The sequence below is a fragment of the Passer domesticus genome, chromosome 4, assembly GCF_036417665.1.
Source record: "Passer domesticus isolate bPasDom1 chromosome 4, bPasDom1.hap1, whole genome shotgun sequence".
Classification (NCBI taxonomy): Eukaryota; Metazoa; Chordata; class Aves; order Passeriformes; family Passeridae; genus Passer; species Passer domesticus.
Genome location: NC_087477.1, coordinates 78,156,470 through 78,178,054, shown reverse-complemented (window position 1 = coordinate 78,178,054; position 21,585 = coordinate 78,156,470). Strand labels below are relative to the sequence as shown.

Sequence of the window (21,585 nt, the reverse complement as noted above, 5' to 3'; positions counted from 1 at the left end):
ATCTAGAGGGTTTCTGACTCATCTGAACTCTTTCGTGCCCAGTGTTAATAAGGAGGGAGCACTGAAGAGCGGGAGATTTTTACTGTTACAAGAATACCACATCTGAGAAAAAGGAGTTTAAAAAAAATAAAAGCTGTACTTGCTTTGTGGGATTAGGAATTGATGCAAACTTCAAAAGTAGATCCTGTTTCTCCTATGGTCTTTGTACAAGGTATTTTTGAGGTATTGCAGTCTTAAGAGAAGGCTCTGATAATGTCACCAACTTCATCTATTCTTAAGGATTTTTGGCTACATAGAGATGACAACAAGCTTGAAACTGAGTTTTTCGTTATCTCGTCTTTGCAGAAAGTAGTGAACCTGATGATTATGTGCGTTTTCTCTGTATTTGTTGGCTTACTTAGAGAATCTAAATCCATGATTGCTTTTTTTAATTGCTAATTGAGTTTCATGCCACAGTAGAAAATTGTAAAAGGAATATTGTTTCTATTCTTATGATAGAGGATTTTAAAGCAGAAATTTATTTATTTGGCACTATAATAGACTGAGGAGGAGATGCATTCAAGAGCTTAAAGTAATTTATTCTTGCATTTACTACTTAGTTTTTCATGCTGTTTTGGATTTTCAAGCCAAAATTGAACAACATTATTTCTGTCCTGTGTTCCTTCCTGTCTAGGTATTTGCCACCAAACTGACTTACCCCCAGCCAGTCACTCCCTGGAATGTCAAAGAGCTGAGGCAGGCTGTCATCAATGGCCCCAAGGTGCACCCCGGGGCCTCCATGGTCATCAACGAGGACGGGTCGCGCACGGTGCTGAGCGCCACCAGCCCGACCCAGCGCGAGGCCATCGCCAAGCAGCTCCTCACCCCCTCCTCAGGGGCACCCCAGACAGGCCTGAAGATTGTGAGTATGGGCTCAGCCCTCCTCCGTCTCTGGGTCAGGGGGCAGGAACAAAAACATGGTGGTTTCTCAAATTCTAAACCCCGTTTTTCCTTCCTTTGCGTTCTTCTAATACACAGTGTGTGGCATTCATCATGGCAAGATGCAGAGCAGTCTCAGTGGTGGCCTTGGCAGTGCCGGCTTAGTTGGGCCCCATGATCTTTGAGGTCTTTTTCCAACCTAATTCTATGTCAGTTGTTTCTCCTCTGTGCTACAGTTTAATCAACCCTTGCAACTTCTTAACTGTATCTCTGTCCCTTGCCAGAGTTGAAAAAGCACTATTTAGCTACTAGGGCAAAAGTTTTGGTATTTAATAGTGTTTTTACATTGTTGTATTACCTTGTCTTTCATAAAGGCTTAGCAGAGATTTGAAATTTAATTCTGAGTATTTCTGTGATGTCAGTTCTTTCAGAACCTGTCGCAGAGTTAAACATAACAGTATTTAGATTGTACAAACAACTTACCATACTCTTGTTGATAATTACTTAAGTGGATATTTGGATGTTAGTAAAAGAAAAATTAAAATGAGACTTCTGAGAGATCCTGTTTTAGGTAAGGATGTGTTGTGTTGTTCTCAGAGCTGAAATTAAGAGACTCCTGGTCTCTACTTCAGCTACTGGGTTATATTACTACGTTAGTCTAGGGTGTCCAGGGCTGGGTATATTGTGGGAGGTGTCAGTTCAGCCCAGTGGGTTTTGGATGAAGAGCTGATTGATTTGATCACTGTGCTTTGGGGGGTTAATGGGGAATGGTTGTTTGGTGGCGAGCAGAGGGCATTCAGGTCAAACCATCTTGATCCTCTCTGAGTTTTACACAGCGCATGAATACCAGAAGGAAGATATTTTGAATCTGTGTGTGTTTAAAGATCAGCGTGTTTAAAGAGGCAGCTGTGGCAGCTCCCAAATCTCTGTGGCAGGTGTGCAGGCACATCAGGAACGGGGACGTGCTGCTGCTGAACCGCCAGCCCACGCTGCACAGACCCTCCATCCAAGCTCACCGCGCGCGCATCCTGCCCGGGGAGAAGGTGCTGAGGCTGCACTACGCCAACTGCAAGGCGTACAACGCCGACTTCGACGGGGATGAGATGAACGCCCATTTCCCACAGAGCGAGCTGGGCAGGGCCGAGGCCTACACCTTAGCCATCACTGATAAACAGTACCTGGTGCCAAAGGCAAGTAGAACTGCCAGAGAAGTTTATTTCTAGATGCATCTAGAAGTTACTTTCGTTTATTTTGTCTCATGATAAATGGGATAATTTTTTTAAGGCTGTTTATTTCTGTGTTCTTTCTCCGCTTGTGGTTCTGTTCCTCTAAAGAAGGCCCAGCACATCCAAACAATCTTGTTCCGTTGAGTATCACAAGAGATTCAATAGAGAGCTATACTGTAATGAGTTCTTTATAAATTACTTAAGTGTTTTATCCAGGGGGAATAACTTTGGGAGCTGGAAGCACACAACTTATTGTCAATCTAGGACACGAAATAAAACCATGCACACTGGAACCTCCAAGGTAAAAGGAGGGAAGTTTGATTTCTGACTCCAACATTTTTAGATTTTCAAAAGTGACAGTGGATTGGAAGATGACAGTGCCACCTCTCCAATGACACTGGAAAAACCAACAATCCATGAAATTTCTCCTCCTCCAGAAAATAATGGTGAACAATAATTATTTACAGAAACATGTATGAGAAAGTTCGTTACAAGAATGTAAACATGAGAAGGCTTAGAAGAACTTAGAAGAAGAGGGCAACATCTTATTAACCCCCCCACCACCTTTTTCTTGTTCTCTCTTTAGGATGGGAAGCCCCTTCCTGGCTTGATCCAGGACCACATGATTTCTGGAGTCAGCATGACACTCCGGGGCTGCTTTTTCACCAGAGAGCAGTACATGGAGCTCGTGTACCGAGGGCTGACAGACAAAAAAGGAAGAATTAAAACCTTTCCTCCAGCCATTATGAAGCCACAGCGATTATGGACAGGAAAGCAGGTAGTTTATCATTTACTGGGTTAAGGAATGCAGGTGGTTTTAAAGTAAGCAGAATGCTAATAGTAAATCAGTGTTGCTAAGGGTGTTTGAAAGGCCAGATCCCATTAACACCATGTAGGTTTTGGTGTGTGTTTCTGAGCTGTAAAACCCAACAGACAGCTCTTTTCTTTTTTTTTTTTTTTTTTTTAATTTTAATATATCCAAGTATTGGAAAAATCTTTGCTGTTTTATATTTCTTAATAATTATGTGTCTCAGCTCTCTGATCCTTCAGAGGGTAGAGTAGCAGAAGGATATTTCTGCCTTGTGAGACTTCCAAGCTTTCAAACTTTGCTGTCAGTGGAAGGAATACATGCAGGACATTGCTTTTCTCATTCACGCCAGATTTTTTAATGTTGAGAAGCGATAATACAAACAAAATAATTCCTGCTCCTCATCCTGCTTCTTTATAGGTTGTTTCCACATTGTTAATAAACATCATTCCAGACAACCATGCTCCACTGAATTTGACTGGGAAAGCAAAAATTGGTGGGAGAGCCTGGGTGAAGGGACCTGCAAAAGGATGTCTGAATCTTGATTCAATGTGTGAATCTCAGGTATGCAACAGCTCTGGGGGTTGGGCTGGGCTGTGTTGTATTAAAATTGTGTGTACAGGAAAGGAATGGGAAGGGAACAAGGCACATGACAAAGTTAGAAGCAGGTATTTGGCAATAGTTACTGCCAGAAGTGGGTGATGGAAGGATAGGCCTGGGAATCAGGAAGAATTCTCTGTGGTCCTGACTTAGGTAGATTCCACCTGGTTTTGTTAGATAATGTGTCTTCATTGTCACACTTTATAGGTGGAAAAATGCAGGTGGTGTTAGAAATTTCATTTCTGCTACAGATAATCTGACCACATTTAACCATTCACCAAAACAGAAGCTTTTTAAACCTAAACCAATTTTCACATAGATTACATGGAAAAACCTGTAGAGGTCGTAGTGTGATTAAAATTTCTGTTTTCCTGATTCAAAACTGTGTTTTATTTTTCAGGTTATTATCAAAGATGGGGAATTACTGTGTGGAGTGCTGGACAAAGCTCACTTTGGCAGCTCTGCCTATGGGCTGGTCCACTGCTGCTATGAGATCTATGGGGGTGAAACCAGTGGGAAGGTGCTGACGTGTCTGGGGCGCCTCTTCACTGCTTACCTGCAGCTGTACAGGGGATTCACCATGGGTGAGTACCTGCAGCACCTCCTGAGGTCTAAACCAGACATGGTTGGGCATAATACATGCTAATTCTGTGAATGAAATTCTGCAAGACTGTCCTTGGGTGGGATAGCTGCCTGCCAGGCTTTTTTTTTTAAATCTTGTTTCTTTTTTTATTGCTGCATATCTGGCCTTCTAAGCATAAAGAGAGCATAAACAGTCTTGAGTATGTCCAGCAATTTCTCTTTTCTGTCCTGCCTAGCCAAAATGTACACAGTTAATATGTCCTGTGTTGAAATTTTGTTTAGATCAAAACCTCATGTTTTGCTTCTCTGAAAAGTAGTTATTGCATAGAAAGCAGAAGAGCTGACTAAACCAGATGAAAAAACTTCAAGGGCTTGGTGATCAAGCCACGCACATCACATTTTGCTGTAAAACTTTTGGTAAATGAGTTTGAAAAGCTTTCATTACAGGTTTACAAACTTATATAAGAGTTATGAGACACAGTCAACAGTCAGCAGTAGTAAGGGACCAACAGAGTGCTCTGAGCCAGGGAAAAGGGAGGGCATCTTTTGGGGTGAGGAAGGTGACTGATTAACTCACAGAGCTCCTGAGATCCAGGGTGCAAAAGCTAGATAGGAAAAGATAACAAGCCTGGGACCACTGGGCAGTTAAAACAGCAGAAGAAAAGTGAGACTGGAGCAGGAGTTTTGGATTTGGTGTTTTGACACAGCCATTTTTGTGACTTTTTTTTAGTGTTTGTGGCAGGAATCCTTATAAACAGCTCACAGGAATCAGGTTCCAGTGTTTAATCTGTTCCCTGGTCCTGTCATCTCAAGGATCTGTATTTTTAATTTATCTTTTTTTAAAAAGCTAAGAAATGCCAGATTGTGAAAAGTTCAATTAGAAGTTCAACTAATAGTTCAACAATAAGTTTGATGTGGATGGAAGGAAAAAAGCAGTTTGATGTGGCTGGTCCATAAAGCATTAATTTTAGATTTTTTAGAGGCTGTTGAAGTTAAGACTCCTTAAATTAGGGAGTTGATTTTGCACTCTTACTGCTTAGTTGATTTTTTTTTTTAAATACTGCTTACAACTTCTCTGGCTCTCTAAAGAGCCAGGAACTACTCAGATTTTTCTCTTCTTGTCAAACTGCAGGCCTTGAGTCTAACCATCATCATGACTTTCTTTCCCAGCTCTTCACTTAAAATCCCTGACACCAAGTGTTGTTCCTTCCCTGATTTGTTTCAGTTTAGACCACTGTGTTTTGTCTCTCCTCTTTAACAGGGATCGAAGATATTTTGGTTAAACGTGAAGCAGACCACAAAAGAAAAAAAATCATTGAAAGGTCAAGGCAGAGTGGTATTGAAGTAAGTCTGTTTTGCAGATTTATCTTTTCTTCCATAATGCAAAATTTTTGAAATACTGCCTTGTTCAGTCATGCCTGCTTAACACCTAAAAATTCCTATATTTTACTTTCAGGCTGTTAGAGCTGCTCTTAATTTGCCAGAAACAGCATCATGTGAGGAGGTGCAAGGGAAGTGGCAGGATGCCCATCTCTGCAAAGACCAGAGGGATTTCAACATGGTTGATATGAAATTCAAGGAGGAAGTAAACAATTACAACAATGAAGTCAACAAGGTTGGCATTGAGGCATCTATGCATGCTAATCTCATTTAACTTTCTTATTAAGTTAATTAATGTGGATGAGCAGTGCCTGACTCTCCTGGAGGTTGAAGCTTTCCATCTGTCCCCAGCTTGGGGCTCCACATGCTGCCTCTCCTCCTCAGCCTTGTCCTCCCTGAGTGAGAAGATGGTTTAATATTCAAGATGCTTTTGAAATTATAAATAGGAATGTTTGTGGTTATTCATTGTTTCACTTTCTTAAAGCCTTCCACAGGAATTTCTTGGGTTTACTATTTTAGGAATAACGTTTGGTTTTGTTCCCTTGACTCCCCCACAACTCTGTAGGTTTGCATGCCCCTTGGTCTCCACAGGAGCTTTCCAGAGAACAATTTGCAGCTGATGGTGCAGTCAGGAGCCAAAGGATCCACTGTAAACACGATGCAGGTAATGACACCAGAAAATGCTTAGCAGCTATGTGTGCTGATGTGGTGTGTCCTAGAATATAAACTGTTGGGAAGCTCTTGTGGGGATATCTGATACCAGAGCAACGTTTTCAGTCTGGACTTTGGCATGGAAAAATGCAAGAAGAATGTAATAAAGACCTCAGTGGGTGATGGAAGAGAGTCAGTGTTTATTATAACCTATTTTTGAATCACTCCTCAGTACATGAGGGTTTATTGAAATAGCAGAACTGCTTTTGAGAAGGAATGCTGCAGTTTATACAAACAAACCTACTGTAGGAGAAATAACTTCTCCTGGGCTCTGTTGGAGACTGACCCTCTCCTTCTTCAACTTCTGAATAGGAACAACATAATCTTTGGTTTTGGTAGAAGTGCAAGGATACATTTTCATTTTACCATTTGCAACACAGACATCAAGCAAGAGACGCTATAAAAATGCCATCTAAAATGGAGAGAATGACCACAGCTCAAAAGGGAGAGCATTTTGGGCTGAGGTTTTGTCCTTAGTACAGTGCTGAGAGGTGGTGAGGGTAATGTAGGGACCTAAAAAATATCTACAGTATTTTTAGTTTCACATTTCTGTGTTAAAATAAGTATACAGAATGAGGTATTGAGGTAATGTTGAGGATGAGTCAGGGTACTGGAATAACTTAAAACCAGGTGAGATCTCCATGCCTTTTCTGCCCCTCAGTAGCTGGAACATTTTATGAACAAGTCAACATGGAGCTACAGAGCACTTACTGAACATTTGACTTTTTTTTACTGTATTTTTCAAGAAAAATCACTAAGCTAATGTGAACAAAAAGTTGGATGGAAAAGTGATGTTCCCTTTTTTCCTGCCCACTTTTAGATTTCTTGTTTGCTGGGCCAGATTGAGCTGGAAGGCCGAAGACCCCCACTGATGGCATCTGGCAAATCACTGCCATGTTTCCAGCCTTATGACTTCTCCCCTAGCTCAGGAGGGTTTGTGACTGGCAGATTTCTCACTGGAATCAGACCCTCTGTAAGTTAAAGACTGCTTGTGTTGATACTGAAGTTTATTTAAGTCTTGGTATTTTAATAAAGAGTATCTGCAATTATAGATAAATAGACTTTTTTCACCCTAGTTTCATATGAAGCTTTTGAGGAAGAACATAAATTGCCAGTGTTGATGCACTTATTAGCAGGATGCTGATGGTGTTGTGCTTGTGTTTAGGAATTCTTCTTTCACTGCATGGCTGGCAGGGAAGGTCTTGTGGACACAGCTGTCAAAACCAGCCGTTCTGGGTACCTGCAAAGGTAAGAGGCCTGCTTTAGAATTGGAGCCTTTGAAAAGTCCTTTTATTGATTGATTGATTTTTCTCTTTTTTCTGAGAAAGTTCTGTAGACTCTAAATGCCTGTATTGCTTAGATTAACTTCACTGTATTTGATTTTTACACAATAGTCTGAATGCTGTTTGTTGTAAGTAAAAATTTCTAGAGATCTAGATCAACTGGAACATTATAATTTCAAAGTTACCTCTGGCACATAGCAGCAACAGCTTCTCCTTTTGCAGAAATCTTTTCTTCTGGTACAAATACAGATAGGTGTACAAGTTCAGGCAGCTCTGGTTTTTCTTGGCCACATTGAGTGGCTTTTGTCTTTAGTCAAGCAACACCTCCAATATATATAGAAAAAATTAGAACTTTTGAATTGTGTCAGAGGGTAGTGACAACTTATAAAGGAGGGATGCCCCTTTCTTTCAGAAAACTGCTAAAGCAGGACAGCAGAAATGGAGAATAATTTACTGTTTCAAGTCAGATGAGTCCAAGGAAGCTGGCGTGAGCAGCATGCTGAAAGCTTTACTAATTAAGCATTTCACATGAGTGTTGTGTCTGTAGGATTTTGGCTTCCAGAATTCCTGATCAGCCTTTAAGTGCACTTAAGATGTTGATGAAAACGGTGGTTTTTGTGTTAGAGTTGTATCATTCTCATTGCTTTGTAGCTTCTTAACAGCATTTTTCTTCTCTTTTGTTATTTTTTCCCTCTGGAATAGGTGTATCATAAAACATTTGGAAGGGCTGGTGGTTCAGTATGACCTGACTGTACGAGACAGCGATGGCAGCGTGGTGCAGTTTCTGTATGGAGAAGATGGGCTTGATATCCCTAAAACTCAGTTCTTGCAACCTGAGCAGTTTCCTTTCATTGCACAAAACTATGAGGTAGAATGCCTAAACCTTAAATATTTATGAGGGGTGAAGGGGAGACTGAAACACATGGTTAACATCTGGCATATCTGTCAGGGATCCAGTGGCAGCACTTCTTTGTCTCAGTTACTTTCAGACTAATGTACAATTTTATTTGCCATTGTATTCAAAATATGGAAGCAATCTGAAGTCTGCAGCTTGATTTAAGCAGTCTCAATTTCAGCAGAGCACCAAGCACTGTCAGTTCTAACTCTGCACTTGAATTCAACAAAGATGACTTCACTTTTCAGTCTGTCAAGTTTGATTAACTTTTACCAGTATCACCACTGCTGATTACAGAGTGGTGATAATAACATAAAGTTGTAAGGATTTTGTCTCAGTTGGGTTGAAAACCAAATTTGAAAATTGCTTTACAGCAGTGACAGTAGATGACCTTCTCAGTTTGCTTTGCCTTTTCTGGCACAGTGAGGATAGAGAGAAGAATAATCATACAAATTACTTTCTTACAGGTAATCCAGAAGACAAACCATCTGGATGAAGCTCTAGCAAGGATGGAGTCTCACCAAGCTAACCAGCAGTTCAAAGCCATCAAAAAGTGGCGAGCCAGACACCAAAACTCTGTGCAAAGAGAAGGAGGCTTTCTGTTGTTTTCCCAAAAGAAATTGGCAAGTTTGAAAGCACAGCTTCCAGGAGGTGAAGTAAAGAATGGGAGAGATCCTGCTACTTTACAGGTAACACAGAGGCAATTGAACTGATTAAACCCTTCAGAAGAAGTTACAGAATTCAGTATCTTTTGTTTAATTGCTCTGTGAATCCCAAAGTGTTTCACAGTCTAACTAAACAAGTTGCTTTTTAAAGGAATCATGTCAACTATGTGGGTGATAAGCTGACATGTATTAAAGTCTGAGGGCCCTAATGCTAGGGAAGGGGTTAAAAACTGAGATCAATGTGTTGTAAGATCAAGTTTGTGAATGGTTTGGGGGGGTTGTTTCTGTTTATGGGTGTGTTATTTGGTTTCTTTAATGTACACAAAATAAATTCTTGCTTGGACACCTGTCTGCTAGCTGGATGAGAGCCTGTTTGAATACCAAAGATCGGAGATCTGAGCCAGCCCTGCCTATTTTTTCCAAAAAAATACTCTTTCTTAAGCCTCTTGAAGATGGTATGTATGGACACAAAATGCAGACAGGCCCTGCTTCACAGCCTTGCTGTCACCAGGAATTGATCCTGGTGGAACTTGGGCAGTTAGCATGAAACTCCAGGTTGAAGGTGTTCAGAGATGACTCTGTGAGCTTGTCTGCAAAACCTGTTTTTACTAATCAGAGGTTCATTTATTGAGCTGTGCTGAATTTGTGTTGCTCTTGACACTTTTTGATAATAACTCCTAGTTTTTGATTTCACTCCCAGTTAAAATCATTCTTTGAGGCCTTATTTCACTGTTTTCTGGAGTAGTTACTATGGAGTAGTTACATAAGTTGGGTATTTTTAGGCATTTAAAGAATCTTGAAATAATTTGACTTCAAAAGTGTTAAATATCAGGAAGAGGAGAACACCATATTTGTAGCTGAGCTGTTTGCTGTGTGTGTGCACCCTTACATTCTGCACAGGTTGTCCTTTCTTCCTTCACTGCTGCTTGACTGCTTGTGGTCTTACTGTGGGTAAACCACCCAGCCTAAAAACCTCCTTTTATTTTCAGTTGTTGAAGATGTGGTATGAACTTGATGAGAAGAAACAAAGGAAGTATCTAAAGAAGACAAATAAGTGTCCTGACCCAAGCCTTGGGGTTTGGCGTCCAGATACTTATTTTGCATCTGTTTCAGAAACATTTGAAAAGGGAGTTGAAGGCTATATCAATAAATGGGAATCTGAGAACAGCCGGAGTTACATGCACCCAGCACTTTCTTCTGATAGGTAAAAACCTCTGAGTGTCTTCTTTGCACTGTGCCAAAACCTAAAATACCTTTTGGAGCAAGTTTGTTAAAACTGAAAAAAGTCTTCACCAAGCCTTGTTTCTGTTGTGGCCATCGTGAAGCTAAGCAGTGGGTTTCAAAATGGTTCTTGAAAGCCAAACAATTTTGGTGTGCAATGGAGAGGCACTGGTTATCTGTTCCTTCCAAACCTGAATTTTTCAAGCCTCTCTGGAACAGCAGCAATGTATTGCTGTCCCCATACATATAAAATAATACTTTTCTAGGGGTCTTGAAAAACAAAGTATGCTCTTGATGCACCTTGGAGTTAGAAAGGCTGTTAGGAAGTGCAAGTGGGAGTAAATAGACTGTCTTTTGACATTCTGGGAATTGGCAGCAGAACTAAAATTCAGTTTGGGCAAAGCCCAAGTTCTGTGCTAATGGGCTGTGTTTGTCAGATCAGATGGAGATAGACAATTTTACAGTTTCTGGAGCGTATTTATCTGTGAGCTACCAGGAGAAATTGTCTCAGAGATGTAACTTCATTGAACTGAGCAATGATTCATTCTTTTCTGAGTTTTTTATTTTGTATGTTGAGCTAAACCTCTCATTTCCTGTCTCCAGATTGAAGGATCTGTTGTATTTAAAGTGGCAGCGTTCTCTCTGTGACCCAGGAGAAGCTGTGGGGCTTCTTGCTGCTCAGAGCATTGGGGAGCCTTCAACACAGATGACTCTGAACACCTTTCACTTTGCTGGCAGAGGTGAAATGAATGTCACATTGGGTATTCCAAGGTGAGAAAGCCATGTCCTCAATGGGCCCTTTATTTTAGGCACTTATGTATAGAATTGTGCTAGGTTCACTAGCAGGTATATGTGTGAATATTGAGGGTGAACAGTCCCTCAGTGTATTTGTAAATTTTTCCTGTTCAGAATATTTTAATGTTTTGTAATTTTTCAGTTATTTTGGTTTGTTTTCCAGATACTAAATATCTGGGAAGGCCCCTACAGCAAATCATCAGTTTGTTTGGAGTAATGTGGGTCCTGACCTGGCCTCATGTGGGAGGGTGGGATGCCTTAGGTAGGAGGGGATTGTGTTGCTTCAGGGAAGCACAGGAGCAGAAGAACATACAAGGAAGCATGACCTCATTAATCCTTCTGTTCTTGGAACAATTTATTATCATCTCTCCTCATAACTGGGAAATAATCCAGTTGAGGCAGTGGGGCTGCTGTTGTGCTGTGCCTGATGGGGAGTCAGAACAGAGAAAAGGAGCAGTGCTGTGTAGCCACAGCTCTGGGTGCACATGGCTTTGGTGGAGCTGCCAGTTACTGCATTCTGCCTAATGAAATAACCCAGATAATTATTTGATTTGCATAGTGCTTTTGTGGCTTAATTGGAATGATTTTTCTTTGTGTAAAGGTTGAGGGAAATACTGATGGTGGCCAGCTCAAACATTAAAACACCGATGATGAGTGTTCCTGTGCTCAATACCAAGAAAGCTCTCAAAAAGGTGAAACAGCTGAAGAAACTGCTCACAAGAGTGTGCTTGGCTGAGGTGAGCCTCCTTTTCAGTGCATCCTTTGAGAGTCAGCAAAACAAATTCTCCTCTTTGAGCTCATCAGTAGTTTGCTATGCCATAGTCTTTGCCTTTTTCTCAAGCACCTTTTTCTCTCTCTGTAGAATTGGAGGGATTCTGTTTTGTGTTTCAGACAAGCTAATCTGGCTGTGATTGACATAGAGCTCAGACAGATACCTTTCTGTCTGTGCCCCACCCCTTCCTAATCTCACACAAATAGCTGTGATCAATAGAAGCAGAACACGTGTCTCTGTGGAGATTCACTACACCAGGATGTGTTCTGTGTTCCCTCTCTTCCTGGCTGTGCACCCTTGTGCTCTCCTACATGCCCTCCCCCTTCTATTTTTTCATCCCTTGTGAGTTGAAAGCAGCACAAAAGCCTCCATAAAAGTTTGCCAGTTAGCCTTGTGTAATTTTGTTTCCTGTGGAAAGCACTGGAACTGCAGGAATCAAATGAAATGTCTTCATCAAAGGAGTAACATTCCTACTTGGGAATGTTCTGTAGGTCTTGGAGAAAGTGGACATTGAGGAATCCCTGCATGTGAAGCACAAGCTGAACAAGCATCGCCTCTACAAAATCAAATTCCATTTCTTGCCCCACGAATGTTACCGGGAGGAGAAGTGTGTAAAGCCCAGGCAGATCTTGCACTTCATGGAAACAAGGTGAGTTTGTTTTCAGAGAAATTAATATTTGTTCTTCTTTTGCCTTTTTATGGGCTTTGCATGTGGTTGATTACAGCTAGTGTGGCTTTTAGAGCAACAGTTCCAGCTGATGTGCAGAAATATTTACACAGTTGCTTTTATATCTTGAATAAAATTGGCAAATTTATTATTCAAGTCCAGTAATGAACCATTTCTTCTGAAGGTCAGTTTGATGTGCAGATTTTATATCCAGGTGAGTGTATAACTTTATGCTTTGGATGCACAGCTACATCTGTGACAGTAACAGAGATCATACCAACCTTTTGATTCTGAAATGAATGAGAAAGGGCTGAGAAAAATTATTTGCATTATCCTAGAAGTACTTATGCATCCAGCAGGGAATAATGTCCTGTTCTGAATTGACTGGCTTGTTATCCAAAATAGATGAATGTTTTGACAACTTCACATTTTCTGTGGCACTGCTGAGCTTTGACATTCTGAGTTGCTTCTTCTGTCAGGTTCTTTAAAGTTCTTCTGGAAGCAATTAAAAGGAAGACTGCAAAGATGGCATCTTTTAATGAAGTCAGTGCTCGGAAGACAACTCGGAAGGATTTAGATGATGACCAAGACAAGGTACAAAAAAATCACCTGAAAAACACCTCACTTCCTTTCACTGTTGTTGAGAACCAGAATTGGAAAAGTGTAGCATGTTTCAGTGCACACAAAATGTGTGAATACTAAATTACTACTTAAACACTTTGTACATAAACTGTCTTTGCATTCTCATAAAATTAACAAGGAAATTAACTTTTGTGTATTAAATCCTGATTTGCTTAAGACTGCTCTGAAAATGCCTGTTCATTTTAGTTTCTTTGGGACAAAAGCATATCGCTCTGCTTGCTCCCAGGTCAGTCCTGTTGGAGCAGTGGTTGTCAAAACTTTGGGGAAGGTCCTTTGTTCATTGAAATGCTTTTGCATGTTCCTTCACTCCTCTCCCATCAAGGACTGTCAAAGCAGAGTGACAGCTTATCCATCTTGTAGACATTCATCTTGTTAAATGTTGAAGTTGTCAGGAGTATGAGTTCATTTCTTTATAGTAGTGGATATACAGAAATTACTTTTTCTGTAAAGATAGAACACTGAACATGAGATTGTTAAATTCCAGATGTTGGCTGAAGCCTTTTGATGCTGTTGGTACTGACTAGCAGTCAGCCTGATGATCTGTCTGTCCTGGAATTTTAGACACTGAATACTCTGGAAGCTGTAGCAGAGGAAGAAGAGAACATTGTTGATGCAGAAGCTGATGAAGGGGATGGTGATGCTACAGAAACAAAACGGAGGAAGAACCAGGAAGAAGAGGTAATGACTTTATAGGTGCTCAGCTCTGCTCTTTAATTCCCGATTTCTTCTATGTTTGACTTGGGAAGGAAAACTTCCACTGAAACAAAATGCTGAAAAAAACAAAACCCCACTTGAAAGGAGAGAGGAAAGTGTCAGCTTTGGGCTGAAAAGATTTCATTTGGCTCTTTTCTGAAGCTTTGTTCTTCAGGTATTTGGGGGGATGTGTCTGGCAGTCAGGCTGTGCTGAAGTTCATCTTAACTTTACATTTTGCTAATTTTATGCTATTAATTGTTTTTAAAACTTTACTGTGATTCTTAAAAAACAGTCTCCCTGCATGTTTCTCTGTGTTCAGTACTTCATAATTAGCTCTTAAAAGATGGAGTGCTGTAATTTCAGAGGGTGGGGTAACTGAAAATCTTGAGGGAATCCCATATCAGAGTTGGATTATGGGAAGAAATTGGACTGTCCCAGGAAGAGCAAACTAAATTCTGCTACAGTCTCAACATCCTGTAGCATCCTGGACTGTGCTGAGAAATAATGGTAAGATTGTAAAGAAATAAAGACTGAACTGAATCTGTTGTATTCTTTTCTTTACAACAAAATTGCATTTTGTTTGTGCTGTAGGGGCAAGATCCTTGCAACTCAGCAGTGAGAACATTCCAGAATTGAACTGTTCCTGCTGTGCTGTGTCTCTGTACAGGATCTGGCTCAGATAAAGACAAAGTTATTTCTTTGCAGGTTGATTATGAGAGCGAAGAAGAGAATGGGGAGGAAAACGTTAATGAGAATCCAGAAGATGAAGAGGCTGAATCTGAAAAAGAAGAAGGCACTCCTGGTGCTGAAGAGGATCAGAACAGAGCAGAGGGTGAAGATTCTCAGCATCTTTCCATTGTGTCTCAGACTAAAAAAGGGAAAGATAGATTGCTTCAGTCAGCAGAGGTGCGAGTGAGCGCTGTTGTGGAGAGCCACCCATCCATCCAGGATTACACCTTTGACACTGAGAATGAGCTGTGGTGTGAGGTAAGGTGGAGCATCTCTGCGTGGTTGCATGTAGCTCCCATAACTAATGGTTTTTTTCAGTGCAGTGCTGCTGTTCTGTCTCAGCAATCCCATTTGAATACAGAAAGTGGCATTACAAATGTATATTTTGATAGCATTTTTAGTAATTTTTCATTTTCAGAACACCTCATGTAACTTTTTCTAAAAACAATTTTTGGACAGGTTTACTGTGTTTTAACCTTTTAGTATGTGATGGTCTGCTGTGTAGCCCTTGATGAATAAAAGTGATGGCTGAAATGTTGAAAAAAATGTAAACATCTTATAAAAAAAAATAAAAACATCAACAAGCATATACCTCTTCCACCCAAGAAAAGAAAAAAGAAAAAAAAGCTGTCCTTGTAAGTTCAGAGACCTCAAAAGCAGTGTGGATGAACAATCCTGGGATGGGAAGTTCACATTTCCGTCATTCACCTCTAATTCCAGTCAGACATTTATGTCCCTTAACACACAACGAGGGTAATTGTCAGCTTTTTGCCCGAAGAGAAGTATGCTGGTTATTGAGCCTGGTGTCCAAGCCTCCTTACAGTGTTGGTTTTTTCCCCATCAGGTTTCCTTGGCACTGCCACTGACCAAGGTGTACTTTGACCTGTCCTCCCTGCTGGCATCCCTGGCGCGCAGCACGGTGATCCACGAGGTGAAGGGCATCACGCGCTGCCTGCTGAACGAGAGTACCAGCAAGGAGGGACAGAGGGAATCTGTGCTCCAGACAGAAGGGATAAACCTGGCAGAGCTCTTCAAGTACTCTGATGTGTGTAATCTGTTTCTAATCCCAGACTTCAATGCTGGTTTGTGTTCTGGGGGAGATGGTGGATGATGGATGTCATTTCAGTTTCTCAGGGGTGATGTGTAGCCTTTTCAGCTCTTGGACTGTCTTCCTCCTCCTTTTTATCCCCAGATGTATTCAGTGGAGCCTTTTCTGAAGGGCAGCTTGCAAATCAGTGTTTGTGCAGCAGCCAGGGCCTAATGACAGATGATTTCACACCATTCTTCTCTCTCATGTCTCTCTAAATGTTACTTGAGGGATTCTTCCATCTCAATGGATTGCAGTGCTTGGAGATGAATAGTTCTGTTATCCCATCTAGCCCATAGCTCTCCAAATACAGGATTGTTTTAATCTGCATCTTCTCTTCTGCTAAAAGTTCTGGCTGTCTGAGACACTGGGCATTGCATTGTGTTGTTTGAAAGGCTTTAATTTGTTCTCTGGTCTATTTTGTTAGCTTGCTTTTTGTGATTTCAGTTCATTTTCTCCTGTGGTGAATTTTGACTCCAGTGCTCCTATTCATCTGTTTAATGCTGCTTAACACAAATTCTCAGAATCATTTTTCTTTGTGTTTGACAACTAGGCTGCTGCCTAGTTGTTCTGTAACTGTTGGTGCTGCTTAAGCTCATGAAAAATGGAGGAGAAAAATCAGTCTTAGCTTAGCTTAAGTTATTTAGAAATGCAGGGAAACTGTTGTCCTAACTTGTATCTCTGTTTTTTTCTGCTTTCAGATTTTGGACCTGAACAGACTTTATTGCAATGATATCCATGCCATGGCTAAGAATTATGGAATTGAATCAGCCCTGAGGGTGATTATAAAGGAAATAAAAGATGTATTTGCTGTATATGGTAGGATTTGTATTTTTATAGTCTTTAATACCATTAAGATAGGAAAATGCAACCACATGCTTTCAGTTATGGTTTGCATGATCTTTTCATTTATGTGCCTATTTTTAGGTTGCAGGTTTTCATTCTTTTAATTATTTTAGAGTCTTCTGTGAAGACCTTGCTAGTTAATTATTAGTTTTCTTTTAATCAGTAGGAAATAGGTAAGGTTGAATTTATTCCCCCTTCACAGAGTTCTTCCATTCTGGTATATTATTTACAAGCTGCAAGTTTCACACCAATTAATTATTAATGTGTGAGGAAGCCAAGTGTTAGACTTGTGCAGTGGCCCTGAGAAGAGGATCAGCCTTGCCTCACTTTGCCTTTTTAATGCTGGGAACCTAGGCTCCTGAGTTTTTATATCTTTCCTAAAACAGCTGCACTGCCTTGTCTGAATGTTCTTCTCTCAGACAGATGATTCAGAGAGCCCAGCCTGGGGAGGCTGCATGACTTCACAGGCACTCACTGGAGTGGAGTCCTGCTGTGGAATAAACTATTGAAAATAGGGAAGATTGATACAGTGGGAATTTTAGCAAGCAGTTATAGCAAACAGATTTGCCAGCTGGCAGCCCAGAATGGTCTGACCTTCAAGTTGTTCAAGAGCTGCTCAGTAAATGTTGACAGAGCTGTTAATGACCCCCATTACACTGAGTCCACAAGTGTTATTTAGGAATAAGTGCACTTTTTTTTTAGCCTAAACAGGGTTTTCTGTGAATGTCTAATATCATGTACAGAGGACATCAGAGCCTTTCTGACTCTGATTCAGCTAATCCAGGCCACCAGGTGAGAGGCAGGAGCTCTGTCCCTCCCAGAGGGATGGATGTCATCCCCTCCTGTTCAAACAAGGATGGTGCAGACATTTGCTGATTTTCTGTAGAAAAAACTCTGCTGCCTCACAGCATTCTTGACATTGCAGTTTCCCATTTTCATTTCAGTTTGGAGAGATACTGTTTTGTATTAGAGTGAGGTCTGCCTCTCTTGGATATTTGAGGGGAGCAGTTAAACCAGAGACACACTGCCAGAAGAATGTTAATAGAGATGTTCTCCAAGCTGCTTGGATTCAAAGGGTTTATTTTAGACCTGATTTGTTTAAAAAGCCCCACAGACTTAGCCCTTGAATGCTCTGATGATTGGTCTTCCTTGTCTTTTAAGGAATTGCGGTAGACCCTCGACACCTTTCACTTGTGGCAGATTACATGTGTTTTGAAGGATTTTATAAACCACTGAATCGCATTGGAATTCAGTCCAACTCCTCCCCTCTGCAACAGATGACGTTTGAAACCAGCTACAAATTCTTGAAGGATGCAACAATAATGGGTAAATGGTTTAGTTTGAGATCTCTTGCTGCAGCATTTCACGTATGCTTGGTTTCTGTCATAACTTCCCAGTATTTTGAATAATGCATAATTGCATTAGAAAAAATGCCAGAGCTAGAAATTTTAAATAAGCCCTTGCCTTAGAAAATGTTCCAGATGTTTTTAGTAAAATTCTGTCAGCTTAAATAGAGCCAGCTCCCACAAGTAATCTGTGGGGTCTGTGACTCCTTTCTTCAAGAAGTAGATGGGCATTTTTACAACAAACCTTAAAGTTTTTAAGATATGTTATAACTAAGCTTTATAACAGACTACTAAATCTGCCTTTTTCTGTCTCTGCTCTTAAAATTGTCTTCTCTGCTTTGTTTTTGTGCCCATGTTATAACTTCCATATCTTTTCCAGCTTTACTATTCAGCATTTTATTTTGAGAACAGACCTGGCTGTTACTCTGATTTAGCACTTTATCTTTGCTTTTTTTCCCCTCAAACACAGACAAAGAGTCAGACTCATTTGTCTAATGGTAGATTTCTGGTGCCATTTGAGATTCCCAAGGGTGTCCTCCTGCCCTCATTTGCCTCTCTGGAAGGTGTAGAGTCACAGGGCTGTGTGGATCATTTAGGACATTTGGAGCAGCACTAGCCATCTGCATTTAAGGCCTTCTACCAAAAAACCTCATGCTTTAAGTCTGTCATTTGAAAGCTTCTATGATCTCAGCCTTTGGATACTAATTACATCTCCCTTTTGCAAACAGACTTGGTTTCTGTCAAATGCCAGTCAGATGCTGTTGTGCTGTGCCCTTCCAGTTACAAATGGGGAGAGCTCTCAACATGATCTCTTCAGCTCGTGTCTTAAACTGCCTTGCACTGACATCAGAAATACTTCTGTCACTGAATTCCTTTTTGCTAATGCTGTTTTATACTTTTTCTGGGAAGAAAAATTGGGTTTTAATTAATAGCATTGGTTACAATTGACTTAATTAATCTGAAAATTGTAAAGGAAAAGTGTAAATCCAGGGTGAAATTAAAGAGAAGAGGATGTTTCTCACTCAATTTCACCCTCCGGATTTTTGTTGTATCACATAGTGACTTAGAAATTAAATCAGAGGAGGTTTTTGCCAAGTGAAATGTAATGTATGGATAACACTATGAATGAAGACATTCAGTGCATGCTGACAGAAGGGCAGGGTGGCTTGGCAGCAACTGCACCGATTACAAGCAGAGGGAGTTAATGATTTCACCACGCTGGAAATCAGTCATGATGGGGATTGCAGCAGCCTGGATCTCATTTGCTTTAGTGTAACTGATAACTTGACTGTGCAGTTCAAGAGACACTGTGAGGGGGCCTGGGGCTGGTGCCCTGAGCAGCAGGAGGCAGGGGAAGGAAAGGAGCCCTGAGCAGTAGGAAAGAGAGGAGGAGGAGGTTTGTGAGGACGTGCACAGCTGAGGTGAGCAGGGCTGTTGGAGCTCCTTGTGCAGGGAGCAGACTGCATCAGCAGAGAGATCCCCTGGGCTGTTTGCTCAGAGAATGACTCTTTGTTCACATCACATGAGCAAACAGGGCAGCACGACTGTCCTGTTTAACCATCTAACAAAGGGGCTTTTTTTTTCCTTCAGCTGACACACATTTAGGAGCAGCTATTTAATTATCCAGCTGTGGCTGAGATCAGAGCAGTGAGCACATGGCATACACAGTGCTGTGTATGCTCCTGCCCCCACCCTCTGCATGATGCAAAGTTGAGTACATTTTGCTCAGTGGAAGAAAGATAACCAGACTTAGCAGAAGTTTAACAATTTTATTTCCGATTTCCTACTGCTCTAATGATAAAATTTCAGCTTCCTGTAGTTAGGATGAATGAAAAACAGCCTGAATGCTTATAAAAACAGTGGAAGTAAAACAATCCCAGCCAGACATGACATCTGGAGTGCTTCCAAATTTCTGTGATGCTATTTCGCTACAGTGAGTAACCACAAAATCAGAGGAATTCAGGGAATGTCTCTCCAGTGAAAAGTTCTCTTCATATCTAGCCAGAGGGATTTAAAATACACATCAAAGGGATTCATGCTAACAAAGGAAAAAGGCAGCAATGACAAAGGAATCTTTCTGGTTTTGCCTCACATGTATTTTTTAGTGACCTATTTAGTCACCAGGATGTGTCCACTGGAAGGTCAAATCTGTGTTCTCTTAGAATCCAGACTGTTTTGTCTTTCCATGTGGAATTGGGAGATTTTAGTAATGTGTGGCCTAATTATTTGCTTGGACCAAAGATGGGGATGAGATAATAGTTGTTGTAGGAGGGTTAGAAAGAGTTCTGGCCTCTAAACTCCCAGAAATCCCAATTCAGTGTGAACAGCAGGTGGCAGAACCTTTCTGAACCTGGGGGTGCTGAACCAGATGGCTTCTTGCACATGAACCAGAATGGTTTCTTTCCAGCACTGACCTTGGAGAAACCTTTGGGAACCTCCTGACAGGATTTGTTTGAATTCTGTTGCAGGTGCCCACGACGAGCTGCGATCCCCTTCAGCCTGCCTGGTGGTTGGAAAGGTTGTCAAAGGAGGGACTGGCTTGTTTGACCTCAAGCAGCCCCTGACATAGAGTTCTGCTGGGAGCTCAAGGATCTGGTTGAAATGTTCATCATGAGGGCTGCACGTGCTCCACAGCTACGCAGTGAGGGCACGTGCTGTGTCTCCAGATGCCTTTCCTGTGCCAATAGGTTTCCTTATCTGGAATACCCAATGAGCCTTATCTATTTAATGAGTACAGGAGCTATCTTTTGATTCAAAGAAACAGTTATTTACAGTTCATCAATGTAAAAATGAGGTTGTTTATATAGAAAAGAATAAAACGCAGGAGTTAGTCTGGGTATCAGGCTGTGCAGCTGTTCTGGCAGGCAGAAGTGAAAGCAGAATCTGTTTATGCTGTCTGACTTCTGTGGGGCAGAATCCCATCAGGGTGGGTAGTGCCAGTTGCCACGTGGTCATTAACATGACAGATTTCCAGTACTGGAAATAGCATTCCAGACTGGCAGGTGGAGCTGGGCACTGCTGTGCTGAACCTCAACACTGCATTGTGCTCGAGGTATTTCCTCTCCTTTTGCTGCCCTTGGGTGCACTGACATGAACTTGTATAAACTTCAGAGGATGCATTTTCCTATTCTGCTGCTTCATTTATTAAGAAGAATGTGTCTATGACACAGTTCTTAAATTTCTTTTAGCTGAAGAGTGGAATTCAGAGTTTTCACAGTTTCTATAGGCATTTTCCAATGCTCTTTTAACTTCTTTGGGTAGACTAGATCTCACACAGTGAGAGATTTGATTTTTTGCTAAAGATTTATTCCTTCAATGCCAACATGAGCTGCTGTAGGAGTGACTATGCGAAAGACTCCTGTAAGAATTACCAAAACAGAAATTTTAAACTATTTTTGCTTAAATAGTCTGTATCAAAGAGGATATTTAATAAAAGAAATCGTGAAGAAATATTCTGAATGCTGTATTACGTGGTTGTGTTACCAAGGGGAGTTCACTTTTGACTCTGCTGGCTGTTAAAATCATGTGACCCAGAGCTGTTTGCCACTCCTCAGAAATCAGACTCATTTATATATTCTATTTTAATTAGGATGCACTGCACAGAAGTAGCTAAAGCTCTTTGGAGTTTGCTCACTGCCATCTAGACAAGTTTTCTAACAGATCTCAGTGCCTGATTATTCTCACAGGTACCTCTGCAGCAGTGGGAGTGCCGGAGCAG

At 41.0% G+C, this 21,585-nt stretch overlaps 1 protein-coding gene across 1 annotated transcript in view; it reads left to right on the top strand.

Annotated features, from left to right (window-relative positions):
* POLR1A (RNA polymerase I subunit A) overlaps positions 1-21,317 on the top strand; it is a 29,751-nt gene extending 8,434 nt beyond the window's left edge. Inside the window, exons 12-34 of the mRNA XM_064418980.1 lie at positions 674-901; positions 1,854-2,108; positions 2,731-2,922; positions 3,373-3,516; positions 3,953-4,136; positions 5,396-5,478; positions 5,591-5,749; positions 6,080-6,178; positions 7,046-7,198; positions 7,391-7,473; positions 8,211-8,376; positions 8,871-9,092; positions 10,058-10,272; positions 10,893-11,060; positions 11,686-11,821; positions 12,348-12,505; positions 13,003-13,117; positions 13,727-13,843; positions 14,565-14,846; positions 15,433-15,633; positions 16,377-16,494; positions 17,683-17,847; positions 20,336-21,317. Of these exons, the coding sequence (XP_064275050.1) occupies positions 674-901; positions 1,854-2,108; positions 2,731-2,922; positions 3,373-3,516; positions 3,953-4,136; positions 5,396-5,478; positions 5,591-5,749; positions 6,080-6,178; positions 7,046-7,198; positions 7,391-7,473; positions 8,211-8,376; positions 8,871-9,092; positions 10,058-10,272; positions 10,893-11,060; positions 11,686-11,821; positions 12,348-12,505; positions 13,003-13,117; positions 13,727-13,843; positions 14,565-14,846; positions 15,433-15,633; positions 16,377-16,494; positions 17,683-17,847; positions 20,336-20,436 (3,744 nt within the window). The 3' untranslated portion in view covers positions 20,437-21,317. The remainder of the gene's footprint in view (positions 1-673; positions 902-1,853; positions 2,109-2,730; positions 2,923-3,372; positions 3,517-3,952; positions 4,137-5,395; positions 5,479-5,590; positions 5,750-6,079; positions 6,179-7,045; positions 7,199-7,390; positions 7,474-8,210; positions 8,377-8,870; positions 9,093-10,057; positions 10,273-10,892; positions 11,061-11,685; positions 11,822-12,347; positions 12,506-13,002; positions 13,118-13,726; positions 13,844-14,564; positions 14,847-15,432; positions 15,634-16,376; positions 16,495-17,682; positions 17,848-20,335) is intronic.
* Positions 21,318-21,585: the final 268 nt, after the last annotated feature.